At 54.4% G+C, this 19,413-nt stretch overlaps 1 protein-coding gene across 10 annotated transcripts in view; it reads right to left on the reverse strand.

Annotated features, from left to right (window-relative positions):
• The window catches only part of DNMT3A (DNA methyltransferase 3 alpha), a 105,662-nt gene that overhangs the window by 56,620 nt on the left and 29,629 nt on the right, over positions 1-19,413 (reverse strand). For all 10 annotated transcript variants that reach the window (XR_006343419.1, XR_006343418.1, XM_043917341.1 and 7 more), the window contains exon 3: positions 9,690-9,794. Coding sequence is in view for 7 of the 10 variants with exons in the window: in XM_043917341.1 (XP_043773276.1) it covers positions 9,690-9,794 (105 nt within the window). In the remaining 3 variants the exon portion in view is untranslated. The remainder of the gene's footprint in view (positions 1-9,689; positions 9,795-19,413) is intronic.

A 19,413-nucleotide genomic window follows, 5' to 3' on the forward strand; every position in this document is an offset into this window, starting at 1 on the left:
CTTGAAATCATTTTCATCGTCCCAAACTGAAAGTCTGTACCCTTTAAACAAAAATCTCCCCATTTCCCCTCCTAGCCCCTGGCAACCACTATTCTACTTTCTGTCTTCTAAGGAATATTTTAAGTCTGTCTGTCTGTCTCTCTCTCACACACATACACCCCTGGAAGGCATTTGTGTCAGGCCCTGCTTGCTCTTTAAGGCCCTCAGCCTCACCCCTTTCCCAACCTCTACCCCCCAAGAGCCCCCGTGGAGGCTGGCCCTGCAGTCCACTCCAGCATTCACTCACATCTCCCAGTCCACCGCACACCACATTTGTTTACAAAGCACTTTCACACCCTATCTCATTAGAGCACTCCTCACATGGTACCTAATTATTTGTTTACTGTGTGTCTCCCTCCTAGGCTGTGAGCTTTGCCTTATTTACCTTTTTATTTCTCTTCCTTCCAACTACTCCACTGACAGCTCCCCAGTACTAAGCAGAGGGCTCGGCATAAAAATGCTTAGACAATTAATAAACTTAATTATCACAGTTATCCCGATGGGTTATGTTGCTCTCACTTTTCCAAGGAAAAAGGCTCCACAGTTTGCCCTCCAGTCACACACCTTCTAAGTGGTAAAGCTTCCAGAATGACCCAGGTACAGGAGAGGCATTCGAAAGCTGGCCTCCCACCTGGGTTGAGTCTCCGGAAAAGCCCAACCTCAAATCCCAAGGGCTGCAAGGAGGAAAAGGAGGCTTTGATGTGCCTGAGCAGGGCCAGGGAAAGGCTGCCGGCTGTTTCCTTGGCAGCAGCCACCACAACGAAAGGCCAGAGGCGAAGCAAGAAGGAACCTTCTGCAGTGAACCTGTTCAGGCCAAAGCCAATTCCCCAGCCCTGCCCCCCGCGCCCTGCTCCCCTCCCTCTCTGCTGGAAGTCTGGACCAGACCCCAGAACGCCCACCCGCCCTCAGGAGGTGATGCCTTGTCTCCCAAGGTGGGGTAGAGTGCTGAGGCTCCAGATAGGGAAGTGATTTTTGAGGCTTTTTACAGTTATAATACACACACACACAAGACACACACACTGGCAAGTAAGAAGTGACGGAAATGATACACGAGAGACAGGGCAAAGGGCCCAGCTCTCCAGCACAGCCTTGCATGCAGGCCTACCTGAGCTCAGGTGTGGAGGGGGGAGACCCAGGGACCCTGCCTCTCGCACTGCAAGGCCCTGAAAGTCAGAGCCAGATCCTGCCCTAGCTCTGGGCACCTGACTCACCCTCTCTTCCCATGCCGGGAGCTGCTGCTGAAAAAGGCCTTCGTTCCCAGAGGAGGGAGGCCCTGAGTCTAGCAGATGTTGGGCAGCCTCACCTCGCCCTCCCTAGTCTTCCTGCCCTCCTACTCCCACCCCCAAATGGCCATTGTGCCTTTAAGGCCCTTGGCAGCAGTCAGCTCTGTGCCAGCCGGGAACCCTGGCGTCCTGCCAGTTACGTCTTCTTGATTAAAGACACAAAAACACACAATCATATGTGCAGACACACAAGGAGTGCACCCATGGCCCAGAGACATCTGCTTACCGGCCACAGGACAGAGCTGTGCTCAGATGCCCCAGAACGATGTCAACAAACACACACCAGCACCCCCCTCCACCCACACCCACTGTTCATCCAGTCCCTCAGCTGCTGCAGGCCCATCAGGTCCCCACCAAGCTCTGGATTTTCCCAACTTGACTCTAATTTCAGGAAACAGCCGAACTGTCCACGTAAGCAGGGCGGCCCTGTCCCCTAAGCGCTGGCACTGGGCCCAGGCTCCCCAGTCTCCTCTGTTCCGGGCCTTCCTGCAGCCCCTTCCCCTGGTCACTGTCTGCTCTGATAGGCCGGAAGTGGCCTTGAGGCAGGGAGAGCCAGAGAGGTCCCCTGCACCCACTCCCGAGAGAGGCCCTACAAGCCTCCCTGCCCAGCCTTCCTGGGGTGATTGGACTCGGGCCCCAAGACTTTGGAAGCAGGACCTTGACCCTTCTAATTTCCTTTTAGCCAGTGGAGTAGCTAAAAGGGCCACTGGTGGGGTCAAGGGACAGAAGGACCAGAGGCCAAAGAGGGCCAACTCTGGCAAGTCTGATCCCCCAGGCTGCATATGACTTCTAGATCCTACCATTCCTCTCACCACTGAGGCCGGGAGCTGCCTTCCCCCTCACCCTCCTCCCCAGAGATCTCTCCTCTGTGTGTGTGTGTGTGTGTGTGTGTGTGTGTGTGTGTGTGTGTGTGCGCGTGTGTGTGTGTGCGTGTGTGTGTGTGCGTGTGTGTGTGTGTGTGTGTGTGTGTGCGCGCGCGCACACTTGCAACTCAGGATGGAGGAGAGAACTTCAGGGTTGCAGGTGTCTCAGAGGTCACTCAGCTGGGACCCCTGCTGGCTGTGACACACAGATGTGAGAACGAGCATGTAGTGAGAACGAGCATGTACCTGGTGAGTGGTGGCCCACCCGGGGTTCTGCTTTCAGCCAGGGACACCTGTCCACCTGGAAGAGGGCCTGGCTGTGCTCTTTGAAGTCATCCTCAAAGGATTTCAGGGTGAGTTGGAGGCTGCCTTGAAAAAGCCATTATGTGGAGAAGATCCCACATAGTATTTAAGTCAACCTCTTTTGAAGTTTCTTCTGTTTTTCAGCCTCTACATTCAGGCCTCGGGTGACAGGTTCAGTGAGAAGGGAACTCACCATGGAAAATGGGGCTTTCTTTTCTCCGCTTCACCTACCTTTCTAAAGATTCTTTGGGTGTCTCCCCGCCCACCCCCACCCACCCCCGCCGGGGTTTGCTCATCCTGCCCCACCCGATGCCGTGACTTCATAGCTTTAATCACATCCCGACTCAGCCTTTGTCTCTCCAGACTGGAGGGCCGTAATCGTGCTTGTCTGTCCTCACTTGGCAGCCCTGCCTTCCCCTGGATCGGTTTAGCTGCCCTTCTCTGGAGCTCTTCCAGCTCCGTTACATCTTTCTTGAGGTGGCAGAACCGAAATGCACAGAATTCTCTAGGTGAGGATGATGAAAGAAGACCGACGTCAACAACTCTGCCCCAAAGCATGCACGGAAGGTCCCTGCCGCTGTGGGAGTGCGGCAGGTGCAGCTCGGGCTCCCAAGAAGCCCACGGGGTCCTAGGAAGCCCTCAGGGCTCGGGACCCGAGGGAATGAATGCCTCTTGCTGGAGGTGGCCTGGGACGTGTGGCTCTGGGGAAGGGGCCAGGGAGGGATGAAAATAAGCAGGGGTTTTTGGAAAAGCAAAATGGAGATTCTGGGATTTCACTCAGATGCTTCCCTGGTAAGACCAGCTATCTAGAGCGGCCTCTGAAAGGGCCTCTGCCAGACCTTCCAAAAGTTTTCGTCTCTGGTAATAACACTGTCGCCATCTCTGGAGGCCAGCAGCACCTTCCCTCCTCTCCCTTGTCTGCAGCCCAGCAGTGCAGGCCCTACCCATTCTGTCCCATCACGGCTGCCCCCCACCCAGTAGACTCTGGACATATTTTCTGGCCTCATCACCCTATTGCCCTGCATTCTTGGGTGCTCAAACTGTCATGCTCAGAAATGCCAGAGTGACCTTCCCAAAACTTGACTACCATCACTTCACATCCCATGCCGTCTCAAAAATTCTCTAGATAAACACAACGTATTTTCAAAAGGATAAAATGTAAACCCTCAGGCTGCCTGCAAACTATCTCTTCAACCAAGATAGAAGGTGTTCTTAAACGAAACCTCCATCCACTCAGTCCAGTCAGTCTGCTCACAGTCCATCCTCTCCCTGGCACATGGGTCCCCTCTCTGCACATGCTGCTCAGGAGGGTCACAAGTGGAAAAATCTCCTACTTTCCCCTTCCAGGGATCACCTTTCGGAAGTCCAGCCCCTCCCCACAACATCTCTTTGGCACTTCAGGCGCAGACCTCGGACCAGGCTCTTGGGTACCGGATGCCTCTGTGAGTGTTGATCCAACTGACCAGCTGTGGAACAGCAGAGGCGTCTGCAGGGCACAGTTCCAAGAAAAGTCTCTGCCCTCCTGAGAGGCCTGCCGGCCCTGTTTTCCCCCACCCCTTCAAAAGCATGAGGAGACAGGGGAGCGGGCAGCCATGTGCCTGATGCAGGCTCACAAGCAGGGACGCCCCCTGAGGGGCGGGGGCCAGGAATGGGAGACACCCTTTCAGAAAGTTTAGTGCATTAAAAACAAGCGGCGCCAAGTCACTGAGTCAAGGTTCCAGAGGTAAATGAAGGAGCCCTTCGAACTTGGACACAGAGAGCACTGTCTTCAGAAGCAAAGGGATGTATTAGGTGGGAAAATGAGCCAATACTGCAAACTCTCAATAACCGAGTTAAAAGGTACTCAGCTAGCTTCCCTGGTGGCTCAGACTGTAAAGAATTCACTTGTAATGCAGGAGACCCAGGTTCGATCCCTGGGTTAGAAGATCCCCTGGAGAAGCGAATCCCCTGGCTACCCACTCCACTATTCTTGCCTGGAGAAGCCCATGGACAGAGGAGCGTGGCGGGCTACAGTCCATGGGGTTGCAAAGAGTCAGACACTACCGAGCAACTTACACAACAGCTGGCTTAAGCTGCCGTGGGACAGACTCCCAGCTTCACACAGCTTACACCCCCAAATCCTTCGCTCTGAAGTGGGGCAGTGCGGCCCTTGTGAGCTCACTCACTGGGGCGCTGTGTTGGAGGTTCCGCCTCCAAAGAGGAGTGAGTAACACTGGCTTTGGGCCGGTCTGGCTGAGCTCAGCGCCTGCTCCCAGCCCCCTCCTCCCCTCCCCCTCCCTCCCTTTCTGGGTTATTCTTAGCAAGAAGTGACCTCAGAGTGCTCCCACTGAGCAAAAATAACCCTGGAGGAAGTTGATGAGTATAAATCTTCAATGAATAAGTGCATCTACCTAGTAAACAGGGCAGTCCCCAAAGGACCAGCCCCCCACCAGGGTCTGGTGGGCAAGGGTGGATACTGTCCCTCCTAGAGCCCCAGGTGTAACCAACACGAGGGACAAAGTTGGTCGCAGGGCTGTCTGGGCCTGCGATCAGGCAGGAACCAGCTTCAGACACCCTCACTTGTTACTCTCAACGTCCTCGGAGCCGGAGAACAGGAAGATGCCTCTTCCTCCCAGCCTGACACTTGCACCCACACGTGGGCCTCTGCTCTGGGGCCAGCAGCAACCAGCCCCACATGGTGCTGTCCCCTCTGCGGGCCATGAGAACTGGCCAGCCAGCAGGCCCTGCACGCAGGTGCCAGCTCCCCTCCGAGGCCCCGCCCAGCCCTGTGGCTGGCTTCCTGTTTCCTGTTGCCGCAGGGGCCATGAGCATCCTGACTCCTAGGCCAGTGCCACAGACCAACGCCGCCGCCTGGTTGAAATGGCCCACCTCTTACTCCTCAGACCACCCTTCCCCGCTTCGCCACAGGCTCTCTAGTATGTGGGTCAATCGCCCTGCTCAGTTCTGTTTCCTCTGGGTGCTTTTTAGACCAGGTCTACACATGTTTTCAAACAGCCCAGCCTTCGTATATTATCTTAAAGCAAATTTAGGATACCCAGTCTCCCAGGTGGTGAGACTGGAGTGGCAAGGGAGGATGAGCACCCCGGGCTTTGCAGTTGGGAGGTTGGAGGCCAAGTCTAGGTCATCATCTCTGAACCCCTGTCTCTTCCTCTGGCTGTGGGGATGGTCATGACAGCAGCCCCCACCTCCCCATACAGGTTTGTTGTCTACATCAAATGAGGTTCACGGGGGTAGAAGGCCTTTGTAGGCAGTCAAGCACTGTGCCATTCTCAGCTTTTCTTCAGGACTGCCAGTCTCAGTGAGCGGGTACCCAGTGCAAGGGGAAGGGGTGGTACACCTCTGGAATGGAAGATCTAATGGAAGCGACATGCTCTCACTACCAGCTTTTCTATGCAAAAAGCCAGGCTTTGGTTTAGGTATCTTAGATTCCCAATCCACCAGGGAACGATACTTCCATAAAACACAAAATCGTGCCTGTGGATGTGGTGACAGTATCAAGTTGATATAAAGGTTTCTAAACTCTGATTCTCAAGTTCTGTGCAGATGGGGGAACAAATAGCTCAGACTGGTGCCTCTCCATCAGGTGTGCAGACCCAGGTCCGGGATCAAAGGGCTGTTATCTTGTCTTAGTTCTTAGTGTTCATTTTAACAATTGGTTTAAAAGGGAGGGCCAGCGTGGCTCACGATGGCTGCCCTGGGCTTCATTTGCAAGACAGGCTTCGGTGGGCTGTGACACCAAGTGGGCAGAGAGCAGGTAAGGCTGCCAAGAACATCAGAACAAATGTGCCCAGGGTGCTCAGGGAGCAGCAAGCAGACGGGGTTTCTTTGGCAAAAGAGGTGGACACTGAGCACCCATGCAGAAGCAGGAGAAGTCACGTGGTGAGGAGCCAAACAGAGTGTTCCAGGTCTCATCCCATGAAAAATGGAGCCCCTGGAGATTTTTTTTTTTTTTAATATTTAAGTTTTAGCTGCACTGGGTCTTCACTGCTGTGCACAGGCTTTCTCTATTTGCAGCAGACAGGGGCTGCTCTTCACTGTGGTGCTCAGGCTTCTCACTGCAGTGGCTCCTCCTGTTGCGGAGCAGGGGCTCTAGGTACACGGGCTTCAGTAGTTGCAGCACACAGGCTTAACTGCTCCACAGCACGTGGAATCTTCCTGGACCAGGGGTCAAATACATGTCCCTTGCATTGGCAGGTGGATTCTTAACCACTGGACCACTAGGGAAGTCCCCCTGTAGATTCTTGAACAGTGACGTGCCCCAGGCTGTATTTACTGTAATTACATGTGGCCTCTTCTTGAACACACTAGGTTGAAATAAGTCTTATTTATTTGGCAGGTGCTCAGTTGGTGTAATGTGTTTGTGGCCAAAAAAGAGAGGGTTGGAGGTGTTTAGAGAGATGCTGTGGGCAGGTGGGGCCTGGTCTGGGTGAGGACATAGCCAGGAGGCTGATGCAGGAGAAAGTGGAAGGTACCCAGAGATAGGTAGGCCTTGGGGGCAAAATCTAGAGACCTTGGGTGGGGAATGGCTAGGACACCACTGGATATACCTGATCCCTCCCCGTCCAGCAGTGGGTGTGCAACGTTGGCACAAAACAAGAGCCCGCCTACAGCCAGGTTTTCCTCTTGTGCTTCCCAGCACTGCCTGCTCTGTTCCACTTGCCAGGGTTTGAGCTGAGCCCACCACTCCCTGCCCGGTTTCCAGGTTTAGCTAGATGACACACACTCAGCTGCCTTAAAGCACCCTGGTCAATCTGTTCTCAGGGTCACAGCTGCACCAGGTCCCCAAAAACCCACCCTGCTGTGCTCCTTGGCTGGTGAGGGGAGGAGGCCTGGGCAAGCATCTGCTCTGCAAGAGGCCCAGGAGACCGTGGGCTGGCCCTGGGCTGCAGCACAGACTTCCCCTATGCGGGCTCCCTTCGGGGTCCATGGGGCTGCTGCCAGGAAAGACCGGCTGGCTGTTCTCTGTGCCCTGCAATGTGCAAGGGTCCCTGTCACAACGCTGTCTTGGACCCCCTGCCTCCCCAATCAACATTGCCTCCCCGTGCTCTGTCCCCCTTCCCAGGGCCTCTCTTGGGAGTCCAGGTGGCTTCAGATGTCAGTTAGGACTGGATCACATCAATACTGACCTGCACGGGATGTGCACACCTCCCATGGAGTTCTGAGAGGCTGATGCCAGGCTCCCACATGAAAGGCCTTCTAGACCCTGGCCCACTGGCCCCTGTGGGGGCCAGAGGGGCGGGCTTATGACACTGTGCATTTGGAGCCCACCTTGCTGTTTGCACAGCATCCCTGGAGGTGGACAGGGCAGGTATGACTGGCAGCCATATTTTTTCCAGTGAGGAAGCAAAAGCTCAGAGAGGTTCAGTAACTTACTAAGGTCACACAGCTGGCAAGCAATAAATCCAGCGCTGCTGCTTCTGTTCTGGGTAAGGACAGGACCGACTTTGGCTGACCTCTGGCTCTTTGGTGTTTTAACCCATTTAATTCTCCCAGGGGTCTAGGGGGAATGCATCCTTATCATCTCTATTTTTCAGAAGGGGAACCCAGGATTCAGGCAGTGACTTGTTCAAGGTCACACACGTGGTCAGTGGTGGAGCTGAGATTTAAACCCAGGTCTGCTGGATTTTAAAGACTGCTTTTCCTTCCCTGCTGGGCCCCTGTTCCAGGCCAGGGTGTGTGACCCACTGACCCTTCATCCACTGGTCTGTGCCCCCTCCTTCCCTCTCTTCATCCAACTCTGTACACACACTTGGCCCTGACTTCCTTGTACCCGCTGGTTCAAGGACCTCCCCCACCTCCCAGTGATGTGCCCTCCCTCTGGTTCCAGGACTCACAAAGATGAGTCAGAGGGCTGCCAGTTCCATTTGCTACAGGTGGCGGCTCCCACCCCTAGCACCGGAAAGTAAGGGCGGAGCGTGCTCTGCAGATCACCGGCACATGCACGGCTCAGATACGGAATGACCGACGGGTTCTCACTCCATCGGCACTGTGCCCCTCCACTTTCCCCGACAAGGTACTGTATCTGGGGGTGGTGTGGAGGGGCACCCAGGAATCTAGATGTGCAGCCTGGAGTCTGCTGCAAGGTGGAAATTCCTTTGAAGTCCCCAGTTTTATCTTTCAACTACCTGTGCATTTTTCATTCCAGGCCATAAAATATCCATGTTTGCTTGAATATTAAAAGTGTTCAAAATTACTTACCAGTGAAATGACTTAACTTCTGCCCCCTTCCACTCCAAATCTCCAAGCAACCCTGGCAGCAGTGCACTTCAGTGCCCCACAGGTTCCCATACCTCCTGACTCCGAAAACCCCGTCACTTCCAATAGGTGTAGCCCTCCCTCATTGCAGCCACCGTTCACCCTACTCTCTACCCCATGGAGGAAAATCCTGCTCCCCTGAGACATGTCCTTGAAGGGCTGAGTTACAAATGCGGGGCTCCTGGCTCCTCCTTACCTTCTTGCTCCAAGTTCCCCATTCTCAGCTGGAAGGGACGAAAAGAAAGGAACCAGCTGTCGGTGCTGGCAAATAACTACTGTTCTGCCTCTGCGTTTAAGGCATAAGGAAGGCAGGCTCCTGCAGCCCCTGGGCCCTGCCCCACAGAGCACTCCTCATCTGGGGCAACCCAGGAGCCTCGCCCTGGATTCTGAGGCAATGGCACCCAGAAGCTGGGGTCCTCCACTTCAATTAGACTTAAAACAGTGCCCAGCCCTCCTTCTCTCTGATAAAGGGACTCCTGAGCCTGCATGTCTTCCCTACTCACTTTGATCAGACTTCCAGACCTTAGTCCCCTTCCTCCAAGTTCTCCAGGTGGGACGGAGGCCCAAGGTGGGTGTCTGGATGGGGAGGGAGGGGCCTGTGCTGGCAGGCCAGGGAAAAACAAGTCCTACCCTCTTGCTGCCCTTCTGGAAAGAAGGTGGGAGTCAGGGGCCTGATTCAAGTCCTACCAGATCCATAATGCAAGTCCCCTGGCCTCTGGGGGCCTCCAGTTCAATGTAGAAAATAGGAGAGTTGTGAGGGTGGTTTTTGGGTCCAGAGAATAGGGAATGGAATTGAGCTCTTAACAGCTGGAAGGGTGCACCACATCCCCAAGTCTTAGTGTGCCCAGGTCCCTGCAGGCCACACATCACGGACATTTAGAGCTTGCATGTGCGGGTACATGTGTGTGCGTGTGCACAGGGCTGGGGGGGACACCGCTTCACTCACCGGGGGGTGCTTGCGCTTCCTGCCAGGCCGCCCCACCTTCCGGGCAGTCGTGCTGGGCTCCTGCCGCTCCTCCTTGGCACGAGCCTCCTCCTGCTCCTCTCCCTCCTGTGGGCACAGACACAGCCTGTAAAGCCAGAGCTGGACCCCCAGAGCCCTCCCCAGCATCCCACTCATAGGGCAGCCACACTCCCAGGGCGGTGTCATGCTGGCACCCTGGTAGGGATGGTCTTCACCCGCCTCCTGCCTGGCAGAGCTGAGCCACTCCCATGGGCCGATTTCCGTATATCCTCGGGGGGACCTGTGGGCCGCCCCGCTGCCCCGGCTGAACACAGCTCTCCCTCGGGTGGACACGTTTTCTGAACCACAGACTCATCACACAGGCTCTGACAAAAAAGTTGTTTCTGGATATGAGTTTATTTATATGGGAAAAAAAAATTGAACACAAGTACAAAAATGAAATTAGCTCTATACTGAGTGAATCACCTTTATTGAAGAGAATCCCATGAAGAGACACACGAAACTGAGTGATGTCTATTGGAAATGCACGAAATCCTTGGAAGCAGGCTTGTCACAGGCCACGCAGGGCGCCACAGCTGCTCTACACTCGCCTGCCCTGAAGCACCTGCCCCATTGCGGTGTCACCCTACAGGAGAGTCCTGGGGACTTTGTCTTAGCTCATTGTGATGCCCCTCTTTTGGTGACTGGGATGGACCAGAAGCTTGGTTTTATTACCACCCTTCACCTGTGCCAGGGCCAGGCCCTGCAGGGCTTGTCTCGTGGGGCAGACACATAAACCTAGAAAGTCCTCCTGCCTCACTGCTCCAGCCTGGCCACAAACCACCCACAAGTCGCTTCTGACTCAGCGGCTCCAGCATGACTAATCACGAGCACAAACTGCGTTGGGGCAGGAGAGAGAACAGGACCCCGACCCAGCAAGGGGCCCACCAGCTGCTCTTCGTGCCCCTGTGTAACGATATCAGCAGCTCTGGGCGGCTTCATGGTCCTCCCAAGGGAGGGCGCTGGCCCAGAACCATGCTGGGGCCACAGAGAAGGGGAGGCACACAGATTCCCAGGGGATTTCATCGAGGTGGCTCTCAATGTCCCACTCAACTTTCATTTTTTGTGATTTCAAAATAGCTTGTGGTTTGCCACATTAATTTTCAGGTGATGGTGAGACATGCGGACGGAAACCTACTGTGACCAGTCGTAGACCTTAGACCGGTGGGAAGAGCAACCCTGGCCCCTCTGTCCATCCATCCATTTGAGGCCCATCTGGGACAGACCCAACCAGGAGGGAGATTTGGGGGCATCACAGTTGAGGTTCTGGGAGCTCTCAGAAGACATGCAAAGAGATGATGACAAAGGCGCCAGGCCTTAGCACCAAGGGGAAAGCTATGGTCGAGTTGGAAGACATGGAGAGAGTGTTTAGAAGAGCAGAAAGTGGACACCAGTGTACTGTGGGTGCAAGAAAAAAAAGGGGAGCTGCTAACTCAAGAGGCAAAAATTGACAGACACACACACACACAAAAAATTGACAGACACAGAGAAGTCGAGGGCAGCGCGATTTGGTTAGGGATGGGAATGGCCAGCCTTTGGAGAAGCTGTGCAGAAAGACACAGCAGTGAGGACTGAGGGCCCGGAGAGGGGCCGATGAGACGGTTTGAGGAACCCAGCTGAGAGAAGTCTGGAAGAGAAGCCAAGGACAGGGAGCACAGTGCCAGCTGTGGACAGGAGGGGAGGGTCCAGGGCAGACAGAAAAGGCTACCCTGGGACCAGAGACCCTTGAAAGGCTCTGTTCAGGAAAAACTGGCAGAGAGATTGTGAGGGCAGAAAGGCTGAGGTGGGACACAGCCAGGTGGAGGAGAGGCCTCTGGGGGGGCCTAGGGTGAGTGGGCTAGACCTGCTGGTTCTGAGCGATCTTTCGAGACCCCACAGACACCCTCGTTTAAGAAACAATCACCAGGATCACACAGAGAGCAAGGATTCCCAGTGCAACTTAATGTTTGTGAAGGTTCCAACTGAATCTAACCAAATGTGGTGAATTTAATCTGAGGTGGTGCGTCAGATTCCACAGTGGCTAAAGTGGAACTGTCTTGACTGTGCTAACTAGGTAACTCAGCATTCATAGAACAGCCGGCCATAGAAAGGCAGAGCTTAGAGCAAACATAAATTGGTATGTGCCTGGCTTGTTTGTGAGCTGCTTTCAGGACCATTCTCTCTGAACCTCAGTTGCTTCATCCATAAAATGGGGCCATAAAGGTGTCTGGTGCCCATTCTGCCTGCTTCTGGGGTTTTTAAGAAGGCAGATGAATAAAATGGTTTATCCCCTTGTTGAATTCCCAGAGCCTAGAACAGACTCAGCCCTTGGTGGGTTTTCCACGTGCCCCTCAGATGAGAGGAATGACATCTTCCCTGGAAAAAAGAGGGCCCACCAAGCCCCTGGACTTGCCTACAGAACACAGGCCAGACCTGGCAGAGCCTCTGACTGTTCCTTATGTCTGGGCTGACGGGCCTAGAAGGCACAGGCAGCAGCCGGGGTGGGGTACCGAGGTGGGTCAGGATCAGTCTGGGCAGCCAAAGGGTCTGGAAGGACTCCCACCACCCAGAAATTCTGGCCTCTGAACTGTTTCTTTAACACAGTGCATTTCTTACAGGAGGATTCATCTGATTTTCTAACTTTTGCTCTGAATTAATCAGAGGCATAAAAGCCCGTCAGAGGCTCAGAACAGCACTCAGGAACCACAGTCACCAGGCCGCCTGCACAGACAGAAAACAAAGACACCTGACTTTTAAGGACCGCCAGGCCCACCCCCCCCACCCCATCAGCATATGGAGAAAGCCTCTGGGGGCCCCTGATAGGCAACCCCCTGCCATCTGGAGACTTGCCGTCATTCCTCATCTTAAGTCTCGCACTCTCGGCCTGATGCACGGAGGCACTCAGCGCATCTTGAGTTGAATAAAATTCAACTCAATTCCCCAAGAGGAAGGGGAGGAGGACCCTGGCACCAGACCATCTGTCCAGTCCTGGCGTGTTGAGACCAGAGAGTCCCTGGGGCCCAAGTAGGCCTTCGCTGCCCAGTCCAACACTCAGGCCTCAGGTACCCTGGGGTGTGCTCAGGAAACTAAGTGGCCATGAGACTTGGCGGGAGTTGTAGCCAGGTCTGATCGACTCTGGCCCATACCCTTTCCATCTGATCCCGCACACAGCTTTGTGAAAAGCACGCTATTTTTGGTCATGTCATTCTTCCGTGATGTAGCGACATAGCAGGGCAGAGGGAGGTGGTGATACCTTCTGCTCTGGGCCTGCCCACGTTCACACCCATGAGGGAGAGGGGATAATACGCTGAGCAGGGTGAGCAGATGGCTTGGGGCCGTGCCCCTCAAGGAGGCGTATCAAGTGGTTCATTCCCGCATCTGTCAGGAGGCCTGTTTCATTCAGTATCCCTGCTGATGGGTTGAGCGAAGGAATGTAAAATATGCTTATCAAATCTGCAAGTAGCATTGAGTTAGGAGGCGTCACTAATACTCTGAAAGGGAAGAATCTGATCCGCAGTGACTTGGAGCAGCTGGAAAACAGTAACAAATTGAGCAGAACAAGCTTTGAGCCCAGGTTGGTTTCCTCATCTGTCAAGTGAAGGGACTGGATTAGTCAATCCTTCCAGTGGGAATGGGCAGAAATTCTAGGGAGGTGGGCTTTGCGGGGAGGGGGCAGGGGAGGGGCAGGCTGGACTTTCTGCTCTGCTCTTTCCTCACTAGGCGCTTCCAGCTAGTTAACCTCTCCAGCCTAGCGTTCCACACCTACAAAATGGGGAGACTGATACCTCCACCTCCTTCACAGCAATGGTAGAACAATTAACTGAGGTAATATATGGAAAGCTAACATGTGCGAGGCACTCAAGAATTGCTAACTTCCTTTGCTCCGCATGTACCGACCAGAACTATTCCCAGAAGTGCCTCCTCCCCGCCCCCATGCAAATCCCAGCTCAAGGCCTGCATATGCAGCCATCACTCACGGCTCAGACAAACCCCAACATCTGGCTGGTACCCGCCGCAGTGCGATCCTCAGGAACACTGGGGCTCCGTGATCTTTCCAAAATGCAAAGCTGATTATGTCACTCCACAGAGCTTAAGCCCTTGCGGAGGGGGCTCCCAGGGCCCTGTGGGATCAGCCCAAGCTCCTTAGCCCAGGTGAAGGCAGGCCCTAGAGTTCCGGCCGGCAGCTCTGGCCATTGCAAAACCACCACACCAGGTGCCAATGTGGGCTGCTTCGTCCCTGGGACTTTGACACAGACCCTGGCTTCTGCCACGACTACCTTCCTCTCAGGTTGACCAGCAAACCCTGACTTTTCCAACCTCACCTCCTAGATTCCCTTCCTTCCCCCCCAGGCCCCTCCACCCATCCCTCCACTAGACTAAGTCTCTGGGTCCTTCCTCTCACAGAGTACCCACTCTCCAACACTGTAACTGACTGCTGGCTCTCCTCCTGGCCAGGCCATAAGCCCCTCCAGGGAAGGAACTCTCTTATTCACTTTGGCCTCCGTCCCCAATGCCTCCATTCCCTGCACCTGGCGCAGGGCAGGGACTCAAAATACTTGATGAATGACTCTCACATAGTAGATGCTCAATAAACAAGTCCACACACATACAGAGAGAGACACACGTGTGCAAATCCACAAACCTGCACCAGTACAACTGAGCAGGAGGATCAGTGCTGTTTGATCATTACAACTGCAAATCAGGAAACAGGGTGACTAAAATGTAGCTTCTCGTCTTAAACATGATCCTGTCACTTCGATTTACGTAACCCTTTACAGGTTTCAAAGCCCCTTCGCATTTGGAGGCCTGTTAGATGAGGCAGTTATCATCAGGCTCTCTCAACTTCTGAGGCTAGGATTTGACCTACATTTTAACACAGCTCACTGGATGGATTATTTTAAGCCACATACAACTTCTCATTCTGAGGAGCTGGGCCATGACGATAATAATCTCTCGCATTTGTACAGTACGTGGTAATTAACAAAGCATTTTCACATACGTTATTTCATTTTATTCTTATGCCTTACAGAAAGTAGAGCTGGTTCTTTTTTTTTTTTTCCATTACGCAGGCGGGAAATCTGAAGCTCAGGGTGGTTCTTTCAGAGATCAGAGAGCCAGCAAGGGAGGCCTTAAGAACCAAAATTTAAATCTTTTCATTCCCAGCCCCTGGATCTTTCCACAGCAACATGCCACGATACCCTCCTCTGCCGTGTGTTCCTGGCACGTGTACACATGTGTGACATGAGCAGGCAGGCAAGCCAAGGTAAAGGTATGCGCTAGCATTCATACACACACACACACATCCACACACGGTTGTCTCAGGGGCCTCATGCCTAGACAGGGACCCCTCCCCCTAAGAGACAGCACATCCCACGAGGCCCTCGCCCAGAGATAGCCAGCGAGACACACATGCTCCCTTCGGAACGCACACCGGATGCTACCAATCCAGCATCCGCTGAGCAGATGTCTCAAGTTGGTGTTTGAGTTGAGGGGATGAACTTGCCGGATCTAGCCAGCCACTTGCCTGGGCCCCCCGGGACAAGAAGCACGTACCAGCCTTCGCCAGCTGGCTGGCCGGCCTCCCAGGACCTGTCTGTGGTCGTGGAATTCAGTGAAACGAATTGGCTTCTCTGGCAGGCAGAGCCCGTTCTGGGCACCTGAGTCCCCAGCCTGCAGAGCTACGGGCACAGGACCCCCCACCCCCACCCCCAGGCCACCCCACACACGCTCATGCACACGCACATGCCCAGCAGGCCCAGGCCAGCCCGTGGAGAGGTGGCCTCAGGGTGAGCTGCAGGAGGCCGGGCGGGAGGGCAGAGCCACGGGACACTTCTGTTGGTGCTCACACTTCCACACGGCCCTCCTGGGCCCCCGCCTCTCCTGCTCTCAGCCACCTCCCAAAGCTCAGCAGTCCTCTGTTCCAACTATCCAAGAATATTCAACAAGCACTCACTGACTGCTCGGTGGGCTTCGTGTGATAATTACTGATGAAGGTCTTCCACGGCTCCCAAAAGGCCCCGTTCCTGGGCAGGCAGCAGCCGTGTCCTGTGGGCCCCTCCCACCCTCAGAGCTCCTGGGCACTTGCACACCATGGATTCTCCCAGGTCCTTCACACCCCGTGTGCCATGCTGGGGCCTCACTGCCTTCCAGAAGAGAAACTCCCCCAGTATACACCCAGCCCACCGCAGCCCAGCCGTGCCCACCCTTGCGGTCCTGGGGTTGCCATGAGGCCAGGCCCGTGGATGAGCTCAGAAACATTTATTGAGCACCTACTGTGCTCAATATAAAGATAAGCAAATAGAGAACTCAGTTCAGAGGGAGAGACACCACCTAAACACACAAGCGCCTGCGCTGTGCTGAAGGCTGGATGGAGCACGGCCACTCTGCTAGCTGCCTCCCCTGTGGTCCCCAAGCGCCTCTGCCCTAACCCCTTCAGCAGCCCACCCAGGTTCTGCTCAGCCCACCGTCTCATCCCTGCCCCACCTGCCACCCTCACTTCGTGGACAGAAAGAATCCAGGTAAAACCACTCTGCCGCCATGTGGCCTTTACCAAGTTTCTCAGCCTCTCTCAGCCTCAATTTCTCACCTGTAAAAATGGGGATAATGACAGTGGGCACCTCCAGTTACGTGAGGATTAAGTGAGGAAATTGCCAGGCACAGGTAACTCCTCTAGACTCTGCCTTTCCATGCTGGCATGTGCTAAGTGAAGTGATTATACGTGAGAGCCCTCATTGCTCTGTGGCTCTCCGTAGGGGCAGCTGCGGCCAAGTCCAGTCCTTGTGCCCAGCCCAGTTGCCAGAAAGGAAGGGCATCACCCCACTTTACACTCTTCCTGGGACACCCTCTCCTGCTCAGCTCCCTGCCGGCCCTCTTTGCTCCACAGAACTGAGCTCGGCTTCCCCACCCAGCCCATGGCCCCTCATGGAGCCTCCAAAGATAGCAGAGCCGCTGCCATAGGACTTGGGTTCATCCTGCAACTTGCCTGGGTTTTGCTTCTGCTCAGTGGGAGACAGGAGAAAGGGCCAGGGGCTCTCAGGGTGCTTAAACCCACACCATTCACACCCTCATCTGCATCATCCCCATTCTTCTCCCAGGCCCTCAGTCCTTGGGGATACAGTAGATCTTGGGCACCAATGTGCAGATAGGGCGGTAGGCAGCAAGACAGGCAAATGGGGAGAGAAAGCTAAGAAGGTAGGTAGACAGACAGCTAGTTAACTACCCAAAATAAATGATAAGACTCAATCTCTGCCAGGGCCCTGTGTTAACCGCTCACACACACTGTCTCCTAGAAACCTCTCATTTCGATGCTCAGCAGTCATGTAGCTGAGTCCACATTCAAACACAGGCCTGTCTCCAGAGTCCAGCTGATCCCCACTCAAGACTGAATTGACTGCAAAGTTAAACGCGACAAGTCATAGCCGCTAACTTCGAGAAGTTGAGAGAGCCTGAACCCTACAATGGAGGTCCCGGTCAGCTCTGGGGCTGTGGGGGGGGTGGGGGGGCGCCTATTTACATCACTCATCTGCTCTCCATGCCTGAGCACCTAATCGACTCCACTGAGCTAAAAGTGGATATTTTTTATTGTCCATGGACCATTATTATTAGCTGTGTTCCTGAAGAGATAAGGGTATTTCTGCCTTTTCTGGAACTGTTTAAATGTGTAAGAGGGAAGGCTATTTCAGCGGCCCCTATGGTGACAATTATAAAGCAAAGAGCCGGCCCTGAGTGACCATGTGCGATTTAAGTGCAAGAAAGGGAAGGCATGCCTGGGGGCGGACACCGGACCTGTGGACCAGCAAGAACAGCTGAGCCTGGAGCCAGGGGAACCCCACCCAAGGACGCCCCTCAAGCTCACAAGCCAGAGCTCAGGAAGTCAGTGCTTGCCAGGCCTCTGGGTTGGACTTAGGTGAGGAGGGAGAAGCTCCCTTCATGGTGCTGGCCACACGTGTGTATATATACACATGTATGTAAACACACACATACACGCATACACGGGCACACCTGCTGTGCTCCCCAGCACAAATACATATCTCCCCACCACCACCACCACTGGTGCTTCTCCAACCCAGCAGGAGAGGGTCCAAGGAGGAGCCGCCAGCCTCCGAGGGCTGGCATGGCTCACCCATCCTTGTATCTTCCCATCCCCTTCCCTTTGCTAGGTCCTCCAGGGAGGTCTATCCAGTTCACCCAACAGACTCGGGGAGCCCTACTATGTGCCAGGTACTGAAAAAAAAACCTAAGTTTGAAGAGAAAGAAAAGAGGGAAGGCAGAAGGGAAAGAAGCAACATGTACACAGCAGTGTCTTCACACAGAAGAGCATGTATTGGGTGCGTGTGTGCGTGTGCACGTGCACACATGTGCACATGTACACAGTCGTGCATACTAGTCTGCACACGTGAGCTCCTGCTAGGGATGAGTGCCCCCAACATCCACCCCAGGGCAAGAGCACAGCTATGCAGAGAAAAGCGTTCTCTGACCGTCCTGACTTTTAGTCTAAATAAACATTCTTTAACTTGCAGCAGAAGAAACGTGGCTAGGACCACGGAACATCACAGCGGGGAGGCAACATCCACTCTGTTCCCCCTTCACATGGGATGCAGCCTGAAAGGCCCAGAAGCCTGGGTTATAATCCCAGCACCACCACTTGCTAGCTCTATGGACTTAGACAAGTGACCTGACCTCTCTGAGCATCAGTTTAGTCTTTAATAAGATAGTGATGGAAATAACAGAGTCTATCTTAGGGAGCAGTTGTAAGAAGGCAAGCGCAGAGCTTAAGAGAGCACCTGGCAGACAGTCAGCACTCAATGCATCTGTTAGGTTTCCAAGGCCAAAGGAGAAGGGGAGCAGGAAGATGAGGGGCCCAGCCTGGGGCCTAGACTCCTCGTGAGGCACTGATTCACATTTGGGGATCCAAGGAGGCCCTTCCAACCCCGAGGCTTGGAACGCTCTTGGTCCCCTGCCCTGTTCCTCTGCCCCACCTCTCTCCTCCACGCGAGACCTAGAACCCCATCTCCAAGATTCCCCCTGAGCCAGGACCCAGGTTCCTGGCCTTCCTGCAGTTTACCTCCCAGCCCACCTCCCACAAGGCCAGCTCCCCCTCCCTTCTCTGTGGCCACATTTACCCAGCTGACCCTTCCTGGCCAGAGCCCCAGGGCTCAGCACTCCTTCCAAGCCTGCCTCCTCCCAGTCTCCCCAAGCAGCCCCGTCCCTGCCCAGCAGACGGATGGTAAGGTGAGGGAGGCTGCAGGGAGAAGGGATGCTGGGCAGGAGCCAGAAGGACACCAAATAACACAGACCTCTCTGCTCTCTCAGCCTACTGACCACAGTACTGCACCCTGCCTGCTTGATCCGGGCTCTGGGATTGCTCTCCAGTGAAGGAGTCTCATCCACTCTCATTCTCCTCTCTGTCCTATCCATAAGGTATTTTCTGAGCATCTGCTCTGAGCTAGTCAGGCCTTGAGAATCCACCCCAATGACAGTATTGGGGTCCTGCCCTCCAGGGGCAGCGGCAAGGCGGGATATGATCCACACCGGTACTTCTCAAGTCCCCTAGAGGGCTGGTTAAAACAAGGATCGCTGGGTTCTCCCCAGAGCTTCTGATTCAGCAGGTCTGGGGTGGGGCCTGAATATTTGCATATCTAACACTTCCAGGTATTGCTGATATCACTGGTTTATAGACCACAGTGTG

The sequence above is a fragment of the Cervus elaphus genome, chromosome 11 (genome assembly GCF_910594005.1).
Source record: "Cervus elaphus chromosome 11, mCerEla1.1, whole genome shotgun sequence".
Taxonomy (NCBI): Eukaryota; Metazoa; Chordata; class Mammalia; order Artiodactyla; family Cervidae; genus Cervus; species Cervus elaphus.